Consider the following 14,068-nt stretch of genomic DNA (forward strand, 5'->3'; position numbering starts at 1 on the left):
ACAAAGGGTTTTAAAGTTAGGATTCCAAATTGTTTTTTTTTAATATGGTTAGGTTTTCAAAGTGGGGTTAGTTTTTTGGAGGGGCATGTCTGTCGTTGACCGTAGATGAACGGACATTTTGAATGGGCATCCTGCTGTGATTGATGGACATAAAGTTACAAAATGTTACATAATGTTGCTATCTATTAGGGGTGTGAATTGCCTCGTACCTGACGATTCGATTCGTATCACGATTCACAGGTCACGATTCGATTCGATACCGATTAATCCCGATACGAATTTATAAGTCGATTGTTGCGATTTTTTTTCATTCAAATTTAGAAAATACTAATCAGTAAGCTTGTAGAGTGTAAGATTTATATGAAAATGTATTATTTATTTATCTGAAATTTCAGTCTTATACAGGTTGTAATCTGTTTCATGTTTAAACAGCATTAAAATAAAATATTAAGGCTTAATGTTCCGTTCATATAACATTCTTCCATGCTTAAGGTGTGAATCCTAAAAAAATAAATAAATAAATAAATAAAAAAAAATAAAAAAAAATCGATTTTGCCTATTATTGAATCGATTCGAGAATCGCGCGATGTAGTATCGCGATATATCGCCGAATCGATTTTTTTTTAACACCCCTACTATCTATCGTAAACATGGAGAGGAAAAGGTCAAAATAATCCGATGTGCAATTTCTGAATAAAAGTAAAAATGAGAAAGGAGTCTAGAATGTAAGTATGCATGAACACAGTTTTATTCTTAATCTCTCATGTAACATTTATTAGCCAAGATGCTTGATTTAGATACTTTTTTTTCCCACTTCTCACCTATTTATTAGCCTCTCACTAAAAGACCCTTGCTCACAAAAAGCAGTTTAAGCACAAGGCCCTTCATCTTATCTCATTCATCCATAAAGGAAACAATGTAAAGAGAGTGGTGAAATACGGACCACAGAGATTCAGTGGAGATGCAACTTTGTAAGTCAAGTTGAAAGCACTCACAAATAAACATTTGCCAACAGACTAATTTGAACTCCTCCTGCTAACGGTGATCCACGTTTCATCCTTTGGTGCTGAAACCAGCTCGGATTTGACCTCCAGGACTTGACCCTCCAATCGGTGAAGCCTCAGCTGCCGGACCAATGTACTGAGCAGGACAGTAGCTATCGTGTATGCAAATCTGTAAGGAAAATGTATCGTGAAACAAATTTAAGACCATTATTTGATGTACCTTTGTGTTTAATGGCGATGATGACCTGAGCTCAGGACATGTCTGATTTCCAGAGAAACCAAGCAGAGAGAAACTCTTTCTGGTTGACTCGTCCTCAAAACGATCCGGATCAAATCTGAGAGTTAATCAAAAGTGTGTTTAAAGCACTCCCAAACACACTCAGTTTGAAAGATTTTTTACCCTTCAAACAATGTACATCATTCGATTAAGCATGGAAAACCAACCTGCTTGCTGAGCTCCAGGTGTTGGAATCTTGCAGCACGACACCCAACGCATAGATCACCAGGGTCTGAAATATGACAACATATTACGTATTGTATGATATAAATCACTTTTTGTCTAGTGTTTGACTAAACAGGAAGTATCATGTATATACGAAAGTCGACTCAAATAACATGGCACAACGTTTTCACAATAATAAATAGAAGTGCAATTTGAAGCCACACCAAAATGTCACACTTTTCTACCTCCTACTTTGCACTTCCAGTGATGACATCAGGAAACCAAAACTGTACCTCTTTGGGGATGACATGCTGATCAACTTTTCCATCCAATTCCTGAAGTCGGGCAGCAATGGGAGTCAACTTTGCCGTTCTCACCGTCTCATTCAGCACCTGCTGGCAGTATCTTCCAAATGACAGATTTTTGCGTCAAAGTCCATTCAGGACACAAATCAAGAGCTAACAAATGAATTGTTGGTTTCATGACAATGAAAAGCTTACTTGAGCTGAGGAATCTTGTTGAAGGAAATAGGATCTGAACCCAAAACGTCTTCCAGCTCTTGATACAACTTATCCTGGACTTCTTCGGAGGCGGACAGGAAGTGAAGAACCCAGATACACACTGCCAAAGAGTTTGACCGTTTACTTGGGAGGGTGAAACGTGACTATTTGTTTGCATGACATGCAGTGAGGTGCAACACGCACAGTTGGCAGTGATGACGCATCCTGCCAAAGTGAACACCATACAGTCCTCCATGATCTGAAACAAACAACAACAAAACCTTGTGCAAATACTGTACACCAATCCTGTGTGCTTTATTTATAAAAAAGAAAAGAAAAAAAAAAGTCCTTGGATCAGTTCTCACCTGTCGCTCTGTGAGAGACGACTTAAGCAGCATGTCCACAAACACCATCTGCTTCTGACTGGCTTTTCTCTCCTTCGCCACAGACAGCAACACCGACTCCATCTCTAATAGAGGTAATATACACATCTATTTATACACATTGGCACATCCATCAGTCCATCCATCGAAGTCAATACATTGTACGGATAGACCGATTATCTTCCGGGCCAGTTATCGGTGCCGATATTTGGCATGTTGACAAATATTGGCATCGGATTTTTTACGAATCCGAAGGCCGATTAAAGCTGGAATCTCACCGAGAAGTGAATGCTTGCGAACGTATAGCTAATTTTGTGTTTTCATCGGGATTTGTAAGATGTTCACAGGCAGTTTGTACTTGTTGCAAAGACATTTCGAACATATTCAGACAATTTTTCACTGTCTGCGAAGATCTTTTGAACTCTGCCGAAAACCCAAAATTAGATACATTTCATTTTGCATACATTTGTCACTGCTGATACTGGGAAGTCCCAACACTTTTTAATTTATATAAAAAAAAAATAATAATAATAATAATAAAAAAATCAGAAATTGTTGACATTTTGAAAAACTTTATTTACAGTAGAAAACTATTTATTTATTTATTTATTTATTTATTTATTTATTTATTTATTCACTCACTGCAAACATGTCCCAACACATTTTAATTTATAAAAAAAATAATAATAAAAAAATACATTTAGAAATTATGTTGAAATTTTGAAAAACTTTATTTACAGTAGAAAACATTAGAAAACTTTATTTATTCACTGCAAACACTGGGAAGTCTTTTTTAATTCATATATATATATATATATATAAATATAAATAATAATAATAATAATAATAATAATAACAATAATAATAATAAAAATACATTTAGAAATTATGTTGAAATTTTGGAAAACTTTATTTACAGTAGAAAACTATTTACTTAGTTATGTACTTTCTCAGTTTTGAATTTAGCTTAACACATGCTGATGACCCTGGAAGTTCCCAACAATTTCTGTATATTTGTTTTAATTAAACAAAGATGTCTATTGTTTATATGTTTAATATTAAAAGAAAAGTTGCTTTTTTTACGTTATTATTTTCTCTTTTAGTGCAAATGAATATCGGCTTGAAATATCGGTTATCGGCCTCCTTGACAACTAATAATCGGTATCAGCATCGGCCCTGAAAAAAAAACATCGGTCTATCACTAATACATTGTCCTTATGTTTGAATGGTTGTTTGTCTATATGACCTCTGTGATTACGGGTAGCTGGCGACAAATCCAGCCGTTATCGCGAAACTCACCAAAAGTCAGCTGGGATAGACCCCAACTAGCTCTAACAAGGATAAAATATATAGAAAATCATCTTGGAGGGAGTGTTAATTTTCAAAAGTCTCCAATAATACCATAAAAAGTAACTAGCGGCTTTTTTCTACAAGCGTTGAGGCGTCTTATTCTCTAAATATAGAAACAAAATTTCTTATTATCAACACACACATAACCATAAACACGGTGTTAAAAATTGAAAGGGTATTGAAATTTCATCACTGTTAAACCCTTTCATCCCTGTTATCAACCTTAGCTTTGTTAATAGTGATGAATGTGAAGAGGCTTGGTTTCCTGCCACTTCACTTTAGTCCACCCCCTACGCTCCAAAAAAACAAAATTGAAGGCAGAAGTACAGTACAATACAATAAAACACTGACTCAGCTTTAACCAGATGCATGCAGATAAGGATTGCTGATTCAGAAGTGAGTCAGCACAGCTCAAATCAGTGTACATTCTCTTCTTCTTTCATTATTACTGTCAACTTATCCAGACTGATATGAGCACCCAGAGTAGGGAAGTGTGTGCACCTTTTTTCGTCAAAGTAGTTCTATGGTTGTTCAGGCATCTTTGCCATGACTAAGACCAAGAAGTGACAAGGCCTTACTGTACCTTAAATCCATTTATTTTTAGAACTCACTCAATTGACGGAATATCTAAAGCTTGTTCATACCTCAAATTTTGGCTTGCAACACAAAGCTAAGAAAATGTACTAAGTGATGGCTCGTAACTCGAAAAACTGATCAGTTGGGGCAGTCGCAAGTCAAGGTACCACTGTACTTGTATGCAACAGAATATTCCCCACTTACCTATTAAAATCATTTTTTGTTCCTGGAATTTCACAATCATAAGTCATCCGCTGCAGCGAAAATGTATATTTGTCAACTGGAATCAAATGCCGAATATATTTGCCAAGTTGTCAGTGTTGCTCAGGATGCGGTTATCTGTAAATTATTATTTTGCCATTTAAAGTCAAAAGCTTATTTTAGAGGGTGAGGTAATGACACGAAAGCAAAACAAAAAGTCTTGACATGTTTCTTTTGGCAAAAAAAGCCTGTTTTCTCCACTTTTTGGGCAGAAATCTGTGTTTTTGGTGAAATCAACCAATGTTGGAACTGATGACGCAAAAGCCAGAAATATACTTTTGTGCCAAACAAAGTCTACTCTTTCTTTTGGTAGGCTCGGTGATAAGATCACTCAAAATGTTCTAAAACATCTGACAAAATGTGAAACTTTACTTTGAATATGTCTGTAAGTGAATGAGTTAATCCAAACTAATGATAAATGTAAACAAATCAATGCTTTTGTAGGACGGCGCGAAAGAAATTGAAGACTGAGCGTCTGAGCCCCATGAGGATCAACAGTCGTAGTTGGAAAATGTTCACCTGTCGCATAATGTGTCTTCTTGCTGGAGCTCTTCTCTGGGGAGCCGTCCAAATAGCCTTTCCCAATTTCTGACCAGATCTGCCAGGGTGAAAACAACAACAACAACAAAACACATCTGCAGCATTACCAAAAGACACTCAAATTGTTTCTTTCTACTGTGGACTTAGATGTGGTTTAAGCTACATTTCGTACCGCGTCATGGTTCTTGTGGAAGGATATGACTTCGGCATCATCACCAAAGCGCTCGCCAAGGGCAAGCTGAGTGACGGTCTTCATGGAGAGACCCATCAGGTGGGCACATAGCGGTATGTGCTGAGCTTCTGGGAATGACACCCACTTCCCAACCAGCTCCTCGACTAACTGGCAGAGAAATGGGCAGAATTCTGGGTGAAAACCCATGAAAAGCGGTGAGTGAGATGTTTGAGCCTGCTCTGCCACACCTTGAGAATCAATGAGAAGTTTTTCTTTAGAGCGTCATTGATGGCGTTGTCATACATCTTCTTTCTAATGACAGCCTCATTGACCCCTCCGCTCGTCCCTGATTGGTAACCGAGTAACGACTTCAGCATCGTTTCAAATGAGTCAGCTGTGGAAAGCAGAGGAAACCCCAAAATGAAGGACAAAACACAACTCAGTTGTACTAATATGTTTTCACTTGTTGCACCTACTTGTGTGGTTTGGGTTGATGTGTTGTCGCAGCTGGTTCACGGAGCCCAGGCTTACCACGAGCCGCCGACCGAACCAGAACGACGCCACGGAGCCGAACTCCTCATGTAAAGCCACCAAGAATTCATGCAAACTGCCTCGGTTCACAATGTCTGGCAAGTTGCCATCTCTAATACGACAGCCAAACACACACATTCAATTATTTCAACGGTACTCAGAGATGTGAAAACATGAATTTGATTGACAATTGTTCATTAAAGTAGCAGAATAACGACAATGACATGCTAGTTGCTTACTTCTCGTCAGTGGGATTCAGACCTGGGATGTCAGAGGCTCTTCTGGATGACTGAAAACCACAAGCAATTAGACTCTCAATTATCATCACATCAACTCTTCATATACTATCTACAGCATGTATCAAAATGTAAACACAATAAAAGACATTGCACTTTATGTTCCAACTCAGGTTCCCAATTATGTTCATCATGTGCCCTTAGTCTAACTCTTTTTTTGTAATATATTACTGTGTTTATCTTGATATGACATGGCACGATTCTGTACATTTTTATCAACTTGTTTCAAACTTAAACTGAACCGTTGAACAGCATCCAAACAGGATTCCGTTCAGTCGATTGAGCTGTGATCTCAGTGTGGTGCCTCTAATTGTACTCAGGCTCCCTCTAGTGGTATGAAAAAGAATCACTCCCTGAATATAGTGTGTAACTTTAAATGTAATCTTACGAACTGTTTGTACTTAAACATTTATAAAAGTAAGTAGTTTACAATTACAATAATATTAAAAGTACTTTTTAGGAATAAAATCGTCTCTTGTTTTTGATGGTAGGCTAGATGCCTAATCTCTGCTAATGAATGATGCTTAAAGGTTGTGTTAAAGTTTTGAGAGCCGCCCTATGTACAATATTGCAAAAATAATTACTCCTCATTCAGAGTTGTGCGCAAACGAATTATAAAACGGGGGAGATTGCGCGAATAGTACAAGAACATGTTTTTGAGCTCGCGTTTCAATTCAAAGTGCGTGAGCAGAAGAGACACAGACTGAATGTGTTTTATGGTACGTTCGGATTAGGGGAAAGTTCAAATGATTGCCTTGGAGTTTTAAATTAGCAGTGTGTGCAAACAACGGACGGACAACAAGAGCCTCTTAGCAAACTTTCACAGTTTCAGCTAATTTGCGGCTAACTTACCGGGTACAAATACACAATCGCGCCAACCAAAACGACTATAAACGTCACGGCAAATATAGCAAAATCCAGCATGACTGCTCCCTACTATAAGCACTATTTTGGGGCACGATAGGCAATAATGCCGACGTGAAGTGCAATAGGACTCCACGTCAACAGATCCAGTCTCTCTGTGTTCGATTGGAAAAGTCAGAGAATTGCAACGTAAGGCATAACTAATCAATCTCAGACAGACTCGATGCACAAATAACGCCTTCACAAAAAAAAAAAAAAAAAAAAAATCATTTTAAGATTCATAATATAATGCACGGGCTAGTAAGTAGTTTAAACGATGTAATACAACACAATTCAATTATCTTTTTAAAAGTGTAAAGAGAAATACAGAATCAGTCAAAAGCATAGTAACACCTCATAAATATGTCCAAATATTTGATTCGACTACTCATCAGACAGTTTCCTAGGAAATGATTTGGTTCACAAACATTGATTACCAAAATGCTTACTGCTTCATTGCAATAAACAAAATAATGTGGATTAAAAAAATAAATAAATAAAAAATAAAAAATCTGCGCAGCTGTTCATTTGTGAGGTTTTTGTGACGAAAAAAAAAAAACATATCAAAAAAGATAAATCATCTCCAACCAACTGAAGCAAGAGACTCTTTTAAGGCTTAAAAATAAATATATAATTGGTATGGACTCTGCCTGGGCTATTCCAAAACCAATTTTCTTCTTGTGAAGCCATTATTTTGTTCATTTGGATGTATACACTTTATGTGTTGGCCTCTTAACAACCTCCCTGACCAGTTTCCTTCCCATATTTTAATCACTTCCAAAGAGAGGGACATCCACTTGGTCGTGTTGCTGTCGCGACTTTATTTGAAGTTAATCAGAGGCACTTTAAAAGGCTGAGGGTGATGGTTTAGATTTAACACGAGTTTGTGTGTGAGTCAAAAGAAAAGCACTTTTACAAAGCAAGAACACAAAAAACACGTACAACACATTCATATTTATTTCTATATACCGTACATATAAAAAGAGAATAAAAGTGCAAAAATGACAAAAGTTGCACAGGATCAGTCTGTGATAGTCAGGCGCTCATTTCTGATTTGTTGTCTACCTTGGGGGACTCAATTTGCATGGAAATCAGATAGTCTGAAGAAGAGAACAGAATAGAATGAGACAAATCCATCAAATATTATCACTTGATCTCATTTTTCATACTTTCAGTGTAGTCCGTCTCAGATCTGACAGAGATGAAGAACCAGGCCAGGCCCACCAACAGCGCCACAACAAGGTTGACTGTCACCCAAGAGTGGAGAATTTGATGGTCGGACCCTGGTAACCTTGAGGGGAATGAGATAATTAGCATAAGAGACAAATTTGAAAATGTTGCAACTAAAGATACCTCACCATAATGTTGCGTTGGGATCTGGGTAGAGGTTGATGCGATCACTTGTCATTTGCTGGCTGAGGGACAGAACCAACGCTGAGAAATACACTGCAGTGTTGAATGGAACCAGAAGGTAGAAAAGTCACTTACAAAAAAATTGCGAATACGAAACAAAACAGCAGTTGAGGGGAAAATAAATACTCACAGAATGAAGCAAGAGCCACTGGGTCCAGTGTGACCAGCTCCTGCAGCGCCATGGAGCTCTTCGCCAGATTTACTCTATAACGAATGTTTACAATTGTTCTTATTTCTGTCAATTTTATATTACATTTTGTAAATAATACAACAATTTGCTCCCTTGTCAAAAAAAAATGATGTCATCTGTTAGAATACAAAAACAAAAAGTGTTGAATCTAGAATAAAACCCACTTTACCTAAATTGTATGATATAAAGCTGTAAATAACAAGGAATTTTTAAAATGTAGTTTTCATAGGTTTCAATTGGCCAAAAGTGGCCACGATAAAGCTACATGATACGAGTTGATGTAAACAAATTATTGTTGACCTATTTAAAAAGCTGAAGTTGGAAATGACTTTCAAATGGCCTGCATGGACGAGAATGGCAAAACGGGCCTTTGCACCTGTCAAAAGCAGCCACGGTGCTGATGGCCAGCAGCATGTAAAGAAGAGACTGCGACGGGTAAGCCAGGCAGTGGTACTGCTCCAGCAGGTTGGACAAAGCTGTGAGATGCCGCCCAGCTAACACGAACACCACAACGACGTTCCACACTGCAAATCCTGCCAGGAAGCCGTGACAGTATAGAGCGAAAATCCTAAATCAGACAAACAAGAATGATATGTTGGGGTCACACTTGAGACGCGAAGGTAAGAGGGGCAAAGTGGTTAGCGAATTCCATGTGTGTGGAAGGCAAAAAAAACAAAACAAGGATGCCGTGCACAACATCCTATCTGGGAATAACCTTTCACAGGTACAAATAGTTTTTTAACAGTCTGATTGTCTCTCTGTGTGTACCAGGCCTACAGAATGCCGGACGCCAGATTTGACTCCCGAACCCAGAACTGTGAGACAAAAGTGCTACCAGGTACCACAGGTAGCAATTATAACTACACAATACAATTTAGTTTCACCTGAAGTTCTTGTGCACCGAGATAGAAACATCTCTGGTGGTCCAGCGAGGTTCCATGGGCTGGAAATCGTTCAGCTTTTCCATCTGGTCACTGGTCTTCCTCCAGTCTGACGGGTCTGCTGCCTGGAAGCGCTCTGGATAGTAGACAGATGCACAATCAGCAGTGGTGGCAGGTCAAGTCAAGTCAAGTCAAGTCAAGTCAAGTCACCAGGGTTAAAATAGTTGTGGAATTTTCATTTGTAGTAAGATTTTTTTTTTTTTTTTTTTTTTTTTTTTTTTAATGTACCGGTAGTCAGTTTTAATTAGTTTTTAGATCGGATTTGTTAGTTTTTTTTTTTTTTACTTTTTCCAAATATTTTTTTGATTTTATCAGTGTTTTTTTCCCCTCAAATTGCAAGATTTAAAAAAACAAAAACAAAACATCATACTGAGTAGTTTGTAGTAAAAAAATCAACAACAATATTTAAAAAACAACAACTATGTATCCACTAAATCAAATATAAGTACTAACAGTCCACAGACTTTGAATTACAATAAGTACAGTGCATGATACTGTTTCTCAAGTTAGATGCATCTCAACCTTAAGGTCTAAACTTGGATAGCTTTCCTTCCTTTGCTTGCCAAGTTGCCAACTTCTAAAGTAGATTTTTGTCTTGAATTCCAGATAAGAAATATTAAATCCAGTTGTCCAGTGTGTACTATACTTTTTATATATGTAGCAAAAGAGGAGCAACACATCGGACAGTGTTGTCTTTTTTTTACAAGTGTCTGTACAGTGGACAGTATTTGCTACTATATTCTAACAGTGGGGGTATGGCCCATAAATACCGCTAGCTAAAACTGACCCATGAAAAAAACCCTCTCCTTACAAATATTTAAAACTCATTCACTGCCAGCCATTTTAGAAAATTTTAAAATTTTCAATACTCACGTGATATTACATTCAATAATTATATATAAACCGAATCGACCAAATAACAGAATAGACTCCCTACTTTTTGCCCCGTCCCGTTCTTTTATAATTGGCAGTCGAAAAATGTAGGTTTGCCAAAATACAGCCATTTCTCCCATGGACCCTCAAACTGTGTTTATTTGGTATAAAATGGGGCAATTATGTCATCTACCGGTGGTTGGGCATCAGTAAAGTTGTTTCCAAGTTTGATATTTACAGTGGAGCATAATCAGATTCGCCCCCATTTAGCACCGCTCTAAAAAATACAGTTGACAAATATACTTGTCAAAGGCAGTGAATGAGTTAAAAAAAAATATTGAAAAAGAAAATGTGCAAATAAGTGAAACTGCAGGTGCCGAACCATGAGTATGCACTGCTCCACTGTACTTCTACTTGAGTATAGAATGTCTAAAAGCTCGTCCATTACTCACTGTTCCGCTCTACAAAGACTTTTCCCATGGGCTGACTCTGTCCTTGTGGGGCCGAGAACAGGGAATGCTGCGGTATACGAGCCGTCATGTCTGTGATGATGTCATCCTCTTCGACATCCAATTCATCAGGAATTGAGGATTCCACAAGTTTTGACTTCCTGAAATGATGGAAACAAAGTGGATCACATATACAACACTCATCCAAATTCAAACAAATTAAGAAGTTTCTTACTTCTTCTTTTTGGGTTTTTTAACTAGTTCTTCGTCGGTGGTCTGATCCACTGCATCTCCGTTCACCAGGTCAGCTTGGTCATCTTCAAGATCTCAAAAGTGGAAACAAAAACATGAGCTCGTCATCTGCGGTTTGCAGGCTGGTATCCCATTGTTGTGCTTTAATCTGGATTTACAAGGTTACAGGTTACAACAACCTGTAGTTGTTGTCTTTTTCTTCTTCTTCCTCCTCTGAGGGGGTGCGTCTGTCATCGGTTCAAGTGAAAGATGGTCACTGATCTCAGAGGTCCTTCTGCTGCTCCGGCCTTCCATCTCCATTCCATGTTCTATATGCATAACAGTTAAATGTGATCGAATGCGCATGGGTTGATGTTCAATAATTTCCACTTATTGTGCGCACCTTCTGTGTCAGCCACGCCATTTGTCTCTTTTCTCACCCTTTTCTTCTTAGGCTTGGGCACCTCTGTTACATCAGCATAGTTCAGGCTTATGCTTTCATTAAAATTGTCAATTATTTAATTTCTGTCAATTCCTTACTCACCAGTTGAGTCTTCACTTCAGTGTTCACGTGAGAGAAAAGACAGGACCAAGTTGGTCAAAGTAACACAAAAACTTTTTTCTTAGTTTTGAAGAAACGGCCTTGCCTACCTTGGCTCTGTGGGGAGTGCCCTTTGACCTCGCTAAAGAAAGAGAGAGAACCACAGGTTACAAATGTGTATACTGCTGCAGCAGATGGGAGAACAAGAAAATGAGAACTTCACCGGCATCTTTCTGGCCATTCCACACAAGAATCAGGCAAGAGTGGAGTGAAGCTGTACATTACGTCCTGTTTTTAAATCCGTGGCTAAATCTGTGGTCAAGCATCTGCCATGAGTAGATTACTAAGGGCACACGTCAAAACCTATCCTACTCTGAGTGAGTGAGTGTGGGTTAATGTATAGTAAAAGAAGTCACTACTCTCTTACAAGAGTCAGCAGGTCAAATGTGATTTTGAGCCTTCTACTTTATAATAATGCACATTATTAATGCGGTGGCAGTGGCTGATCTGGGCAGACAATAGATCATCTTTAAGGACTTGGGATACGGAAACATAAGGTCATGATTTGAGTCCTGTTGATTACGTAAAAACAAAAACCAGCAACTAGCTGTTGCAAAGATGTGATTCCACTTCCTGACTGCAGTAGTGTCAAGATGCCTGACATCCATCTTTCTGCATGTGCATGAGCGGGCTAAAAAATATATATGCAGTACAGTATAAATTAAATGTTAAATTGAAAGATTATCCATCCATCCATTTTCTTGACCACTTATTCCTCACAAGGGTCGCGGGGGTGCTGGCGCCTATCTCAGCTGGCTCTGGGCAGTAGGCGGGGGACACCCTGGACTGGTTGCCAGCCAATCACAGGGCACACAGAGACAAACAACCATCCACACTCACAAGGACACCTAGTGACAATTCGGAGCACCCAATTAACCTGTCATGCATGTCTTTGGAATGTGGGAGGAGAAAGGAGTACCCGGAGAAGACCCACGCGGGCACGGGGAGAACATGCAAACTCCACCCAGGAAGGCCGGAGCCTGGACTCGAACCGGAGTCCTCAGAACTGGGAGGCGGATGTGCTAACCAGTCGTGCCACCCCATGAAAGATTACTTAATTATAATTAATGGTCAATCAAAAACAATGATTTTTGTTTTTGTTTTGTTTTTTTAAAGAAGAAAACTAAGCAAGCGCATCTGTTTAGTACATCTGAGAGGGGTTTTTTTTTTTGAAGAAGAAGAAGAAGAATGTTACTGTGAAAATATGGGAATTATTGGGATGTGATAAATGCAGTATGGCCCAAGATATCCTAAATGAGTTGAATGCATTGAAGTTGGTAACTTGGTATTGTTACTAGTTTGAATCGGTCAAGAAATGTGGATGCTGGTGAGTAAAATTAAAAATGAAATATGTATTGTATAGTAGTCATTTATTTTTTAAAAACAATGTTTTCAGGTTTTGTTTTTTTGTGTGTGTGGAAAATAGTTCCCAAGATCGTCTAAATAAGCTGAACAGAATTTTGAATGGGAAAGACGTGCAGCATTTTTGGTGACCATTTCATTCACCTGAATGTTTTTTTTTTTTTTTTGGGGGGGGGGATGTGGAATTTTGAGAAAACTGTGAATTTTGGGAATGTGAAAACTTGACAAGTAATCTCCACCATGCCCTGAATAAGGTATGTTGAAGGTGCAATGGTAAGTGTAAAGAGCAGAATAGCAAAAATAAGCCAAATGTAAATTTACATATTTTCTTTTTTCCTATGTAAATAATATATAATGAATTTAAAAAAATCCAGAACATACTACAAAAACATTTAGACAAACACACTATACATATAATTTATAACGTATACTATAATATAATATAATATAATATAATATAATATAACGTATAACGTCAGGCAAAAGAAGCACAGTAAATATAAATAGTTGCAAGGCGTACAACTGCAAGCAAATAGAAAGTATGTCCAGATTGAATGAAGACGACTTAGTGGTTTTGAAGTAAATATTATTGCGACTGACCTGCGGCAGAGGCGGGAGCGCCCTTGGTCGCACTGTCTGCAAAGGTAAACAGAACAAGCATCACGTCAAGTTTACGTATCTACCGTTATGTTTACTATTTTGTAAATATAGCTTGTCAGCTACCTTGCTTGCACATATTAACCTAAAAAACAACCATTGTCGCTTCAGCATGCACTCAATCCAAACTGCTACTGAGGTAAACGTTCGTTACCTTGGAGAGCCCTTTGTCCATATTCCGTAGAAAATTTCCTGAATAAACTTTTTTTTTTTTTTTTTTAATTCATGATCAGCTCGTGCCTTTAATAGCCAGAACACTTCGAAAGTCTTGCTTGACGTATTTCTTTCTTCAGTTTATTTCGGCTGCTGCGGTAGCTATCGAACAGGAACTCCCCATGACCAGTGGAACAACGAGCTTCCGGTGTCGTCAAAATAAAAGCTCACAAAAGCCAG

General features: G+C 38.1%; 2 protein-coding genes across 5 annotated transcripts; both read right to left on the reverse strand.

Annotated features, from left to right (window-relative positions):
• Positions 1–726: 726 nt before the first annotated feature.
• On the reverse strand, positions 727–7,092 carry cyp20a1 (cytochrome P450, family 20, subfamily A, polypeptide 1). Its single transcript, XM_077515276.1, has 13 exons — positions 6,908–7,092; positions 5,999–6,048; positions 5,705–5,871; positions 5,477–5,622; positions 5,229–5,396; positions 5,036–5,114; positions 2,312–2,415; positions 2,151–2,205; positions 1,947–2,067; positions 1,740–1,851; positions 1,449–1,513; positions 1,250–1,339; positions 727–1,173 (listed from the first exon to the last, which is right to left on the reverse strand). The coding sequence occupies exons 1-13, from the start codon at positions 6,977–6,979 to the stop codon at positions 1,017–1,019; spliced, it is 1,386 nt and encodes a 461-aa protein (XP_077371402.1). The 5' UTR covers positions 6,980–7,092; the 3' UTR covers positions 727–1,016.
• An 805-nt stretch (positions 7,093–7,897) lies between these two features.
• On the reverse strand, positions 7,898–14,006 carry tmem237b (transmembrane protein 237b). 4 transcript variants are annotated; one of them, XM_077513142.1, is made up of 14 exons: positions 13,830–14,006; positions 13,619–13,654; positions 11,707–11,738; positions 11,600–11,613; positions 11,459–11,521; positions 11,250–11,384; positions 11,060–11,150; positions 10,828–10,985; positions 9,446–9,578; positions 8,938–9,129; positions 8,502–8,575; positions 8,317–8,404; positions 8,128–8,249; positions 7,898–8,058 (listed from the first exon to the last, which is right to left on the reverse strand). In XM_077513142.1, exons 1-14 carry the CDS (start codon positions 13,848–13,850, stop codon positions 7,994–7,996), a joined length of 1,224 nt encoding a protein of 407 aa, XP_077369268.1. In that variant the 5' UTR covers positions 13,851–14,006; the 3' UTR covers positions 7,898–7,993. The 4 variants fall into 4 exon arrangements, with proteins under 4 accessions (XP_077369268.1, XP_077369267.1, XP_077369266.1 ...); XM_077513141.1 differs by having other exon boundaries at positions 11,256–11,384; positions 13,742–13,961; XM_077513140.1 differs by having other exon boundaries at positions 13,742–13,961.
• Positions 14,007–14,068: the final 62 nt, after the last annotated feature.

This window comes from Festucalex cinctus, chromosome 2 (assembly GCF_051991245.1).
Source record: "Festucalex cinctus isolate MCC-2025b chromosome 2, RoL_Fcin_1.0, whole genome shotgun sequence".
Classification (NCBI taxonomy): Eukaryota; Metazoa; Chordata; class Actinopteri; order Syngnathiformes; family Syngnathidae; genus Festucalex; species Festucalex cinctus.

Coding starts and splice junctions, on each gene's coding strand:
- cyp20a1 (XM_077515276.1), bottom strand. CDS start 6,979: ATGCTGGATTTTGCTATATTTGCCGTGACGTTTATAGTCGTTTTGGTT. Junction 2,068..2,150: donor ATGCGTCATCACTGCCAACT/GTGCGTGTTGCA, acceptor ACTCTTTGGCAG/TGTGTATCTGGGTTCTTCAC. Junction 1,174..1,249: donor CAGACATGTCCTGAGCTCAG/GTCATCATCGCC, acceptor TTTTCCTTACAG/ATTTGCATACACGATAGCTA.
- tmem237b (XM_077513140.1), bottom strand. CDS start 13,789: ATGCTGAAGCGACAATGGTTGTTTTTTAGGTTAATATGTGCAAGCAAG. Junction 11,739..13,618: donor CGCTCCCGCCTCTGCCGCAG/GTCAGTCGCAAT, acceptor CTCTTTCTTTAG/CGAGGTCAAAGGGCACTCCC. Junction 11,151..11,249: donor GACAACAACTACAGGTTGTT/GTAACCTGTAAC, acceptor TCCACTTTTGAG/ATCTTGAAGATGACCAAGCT.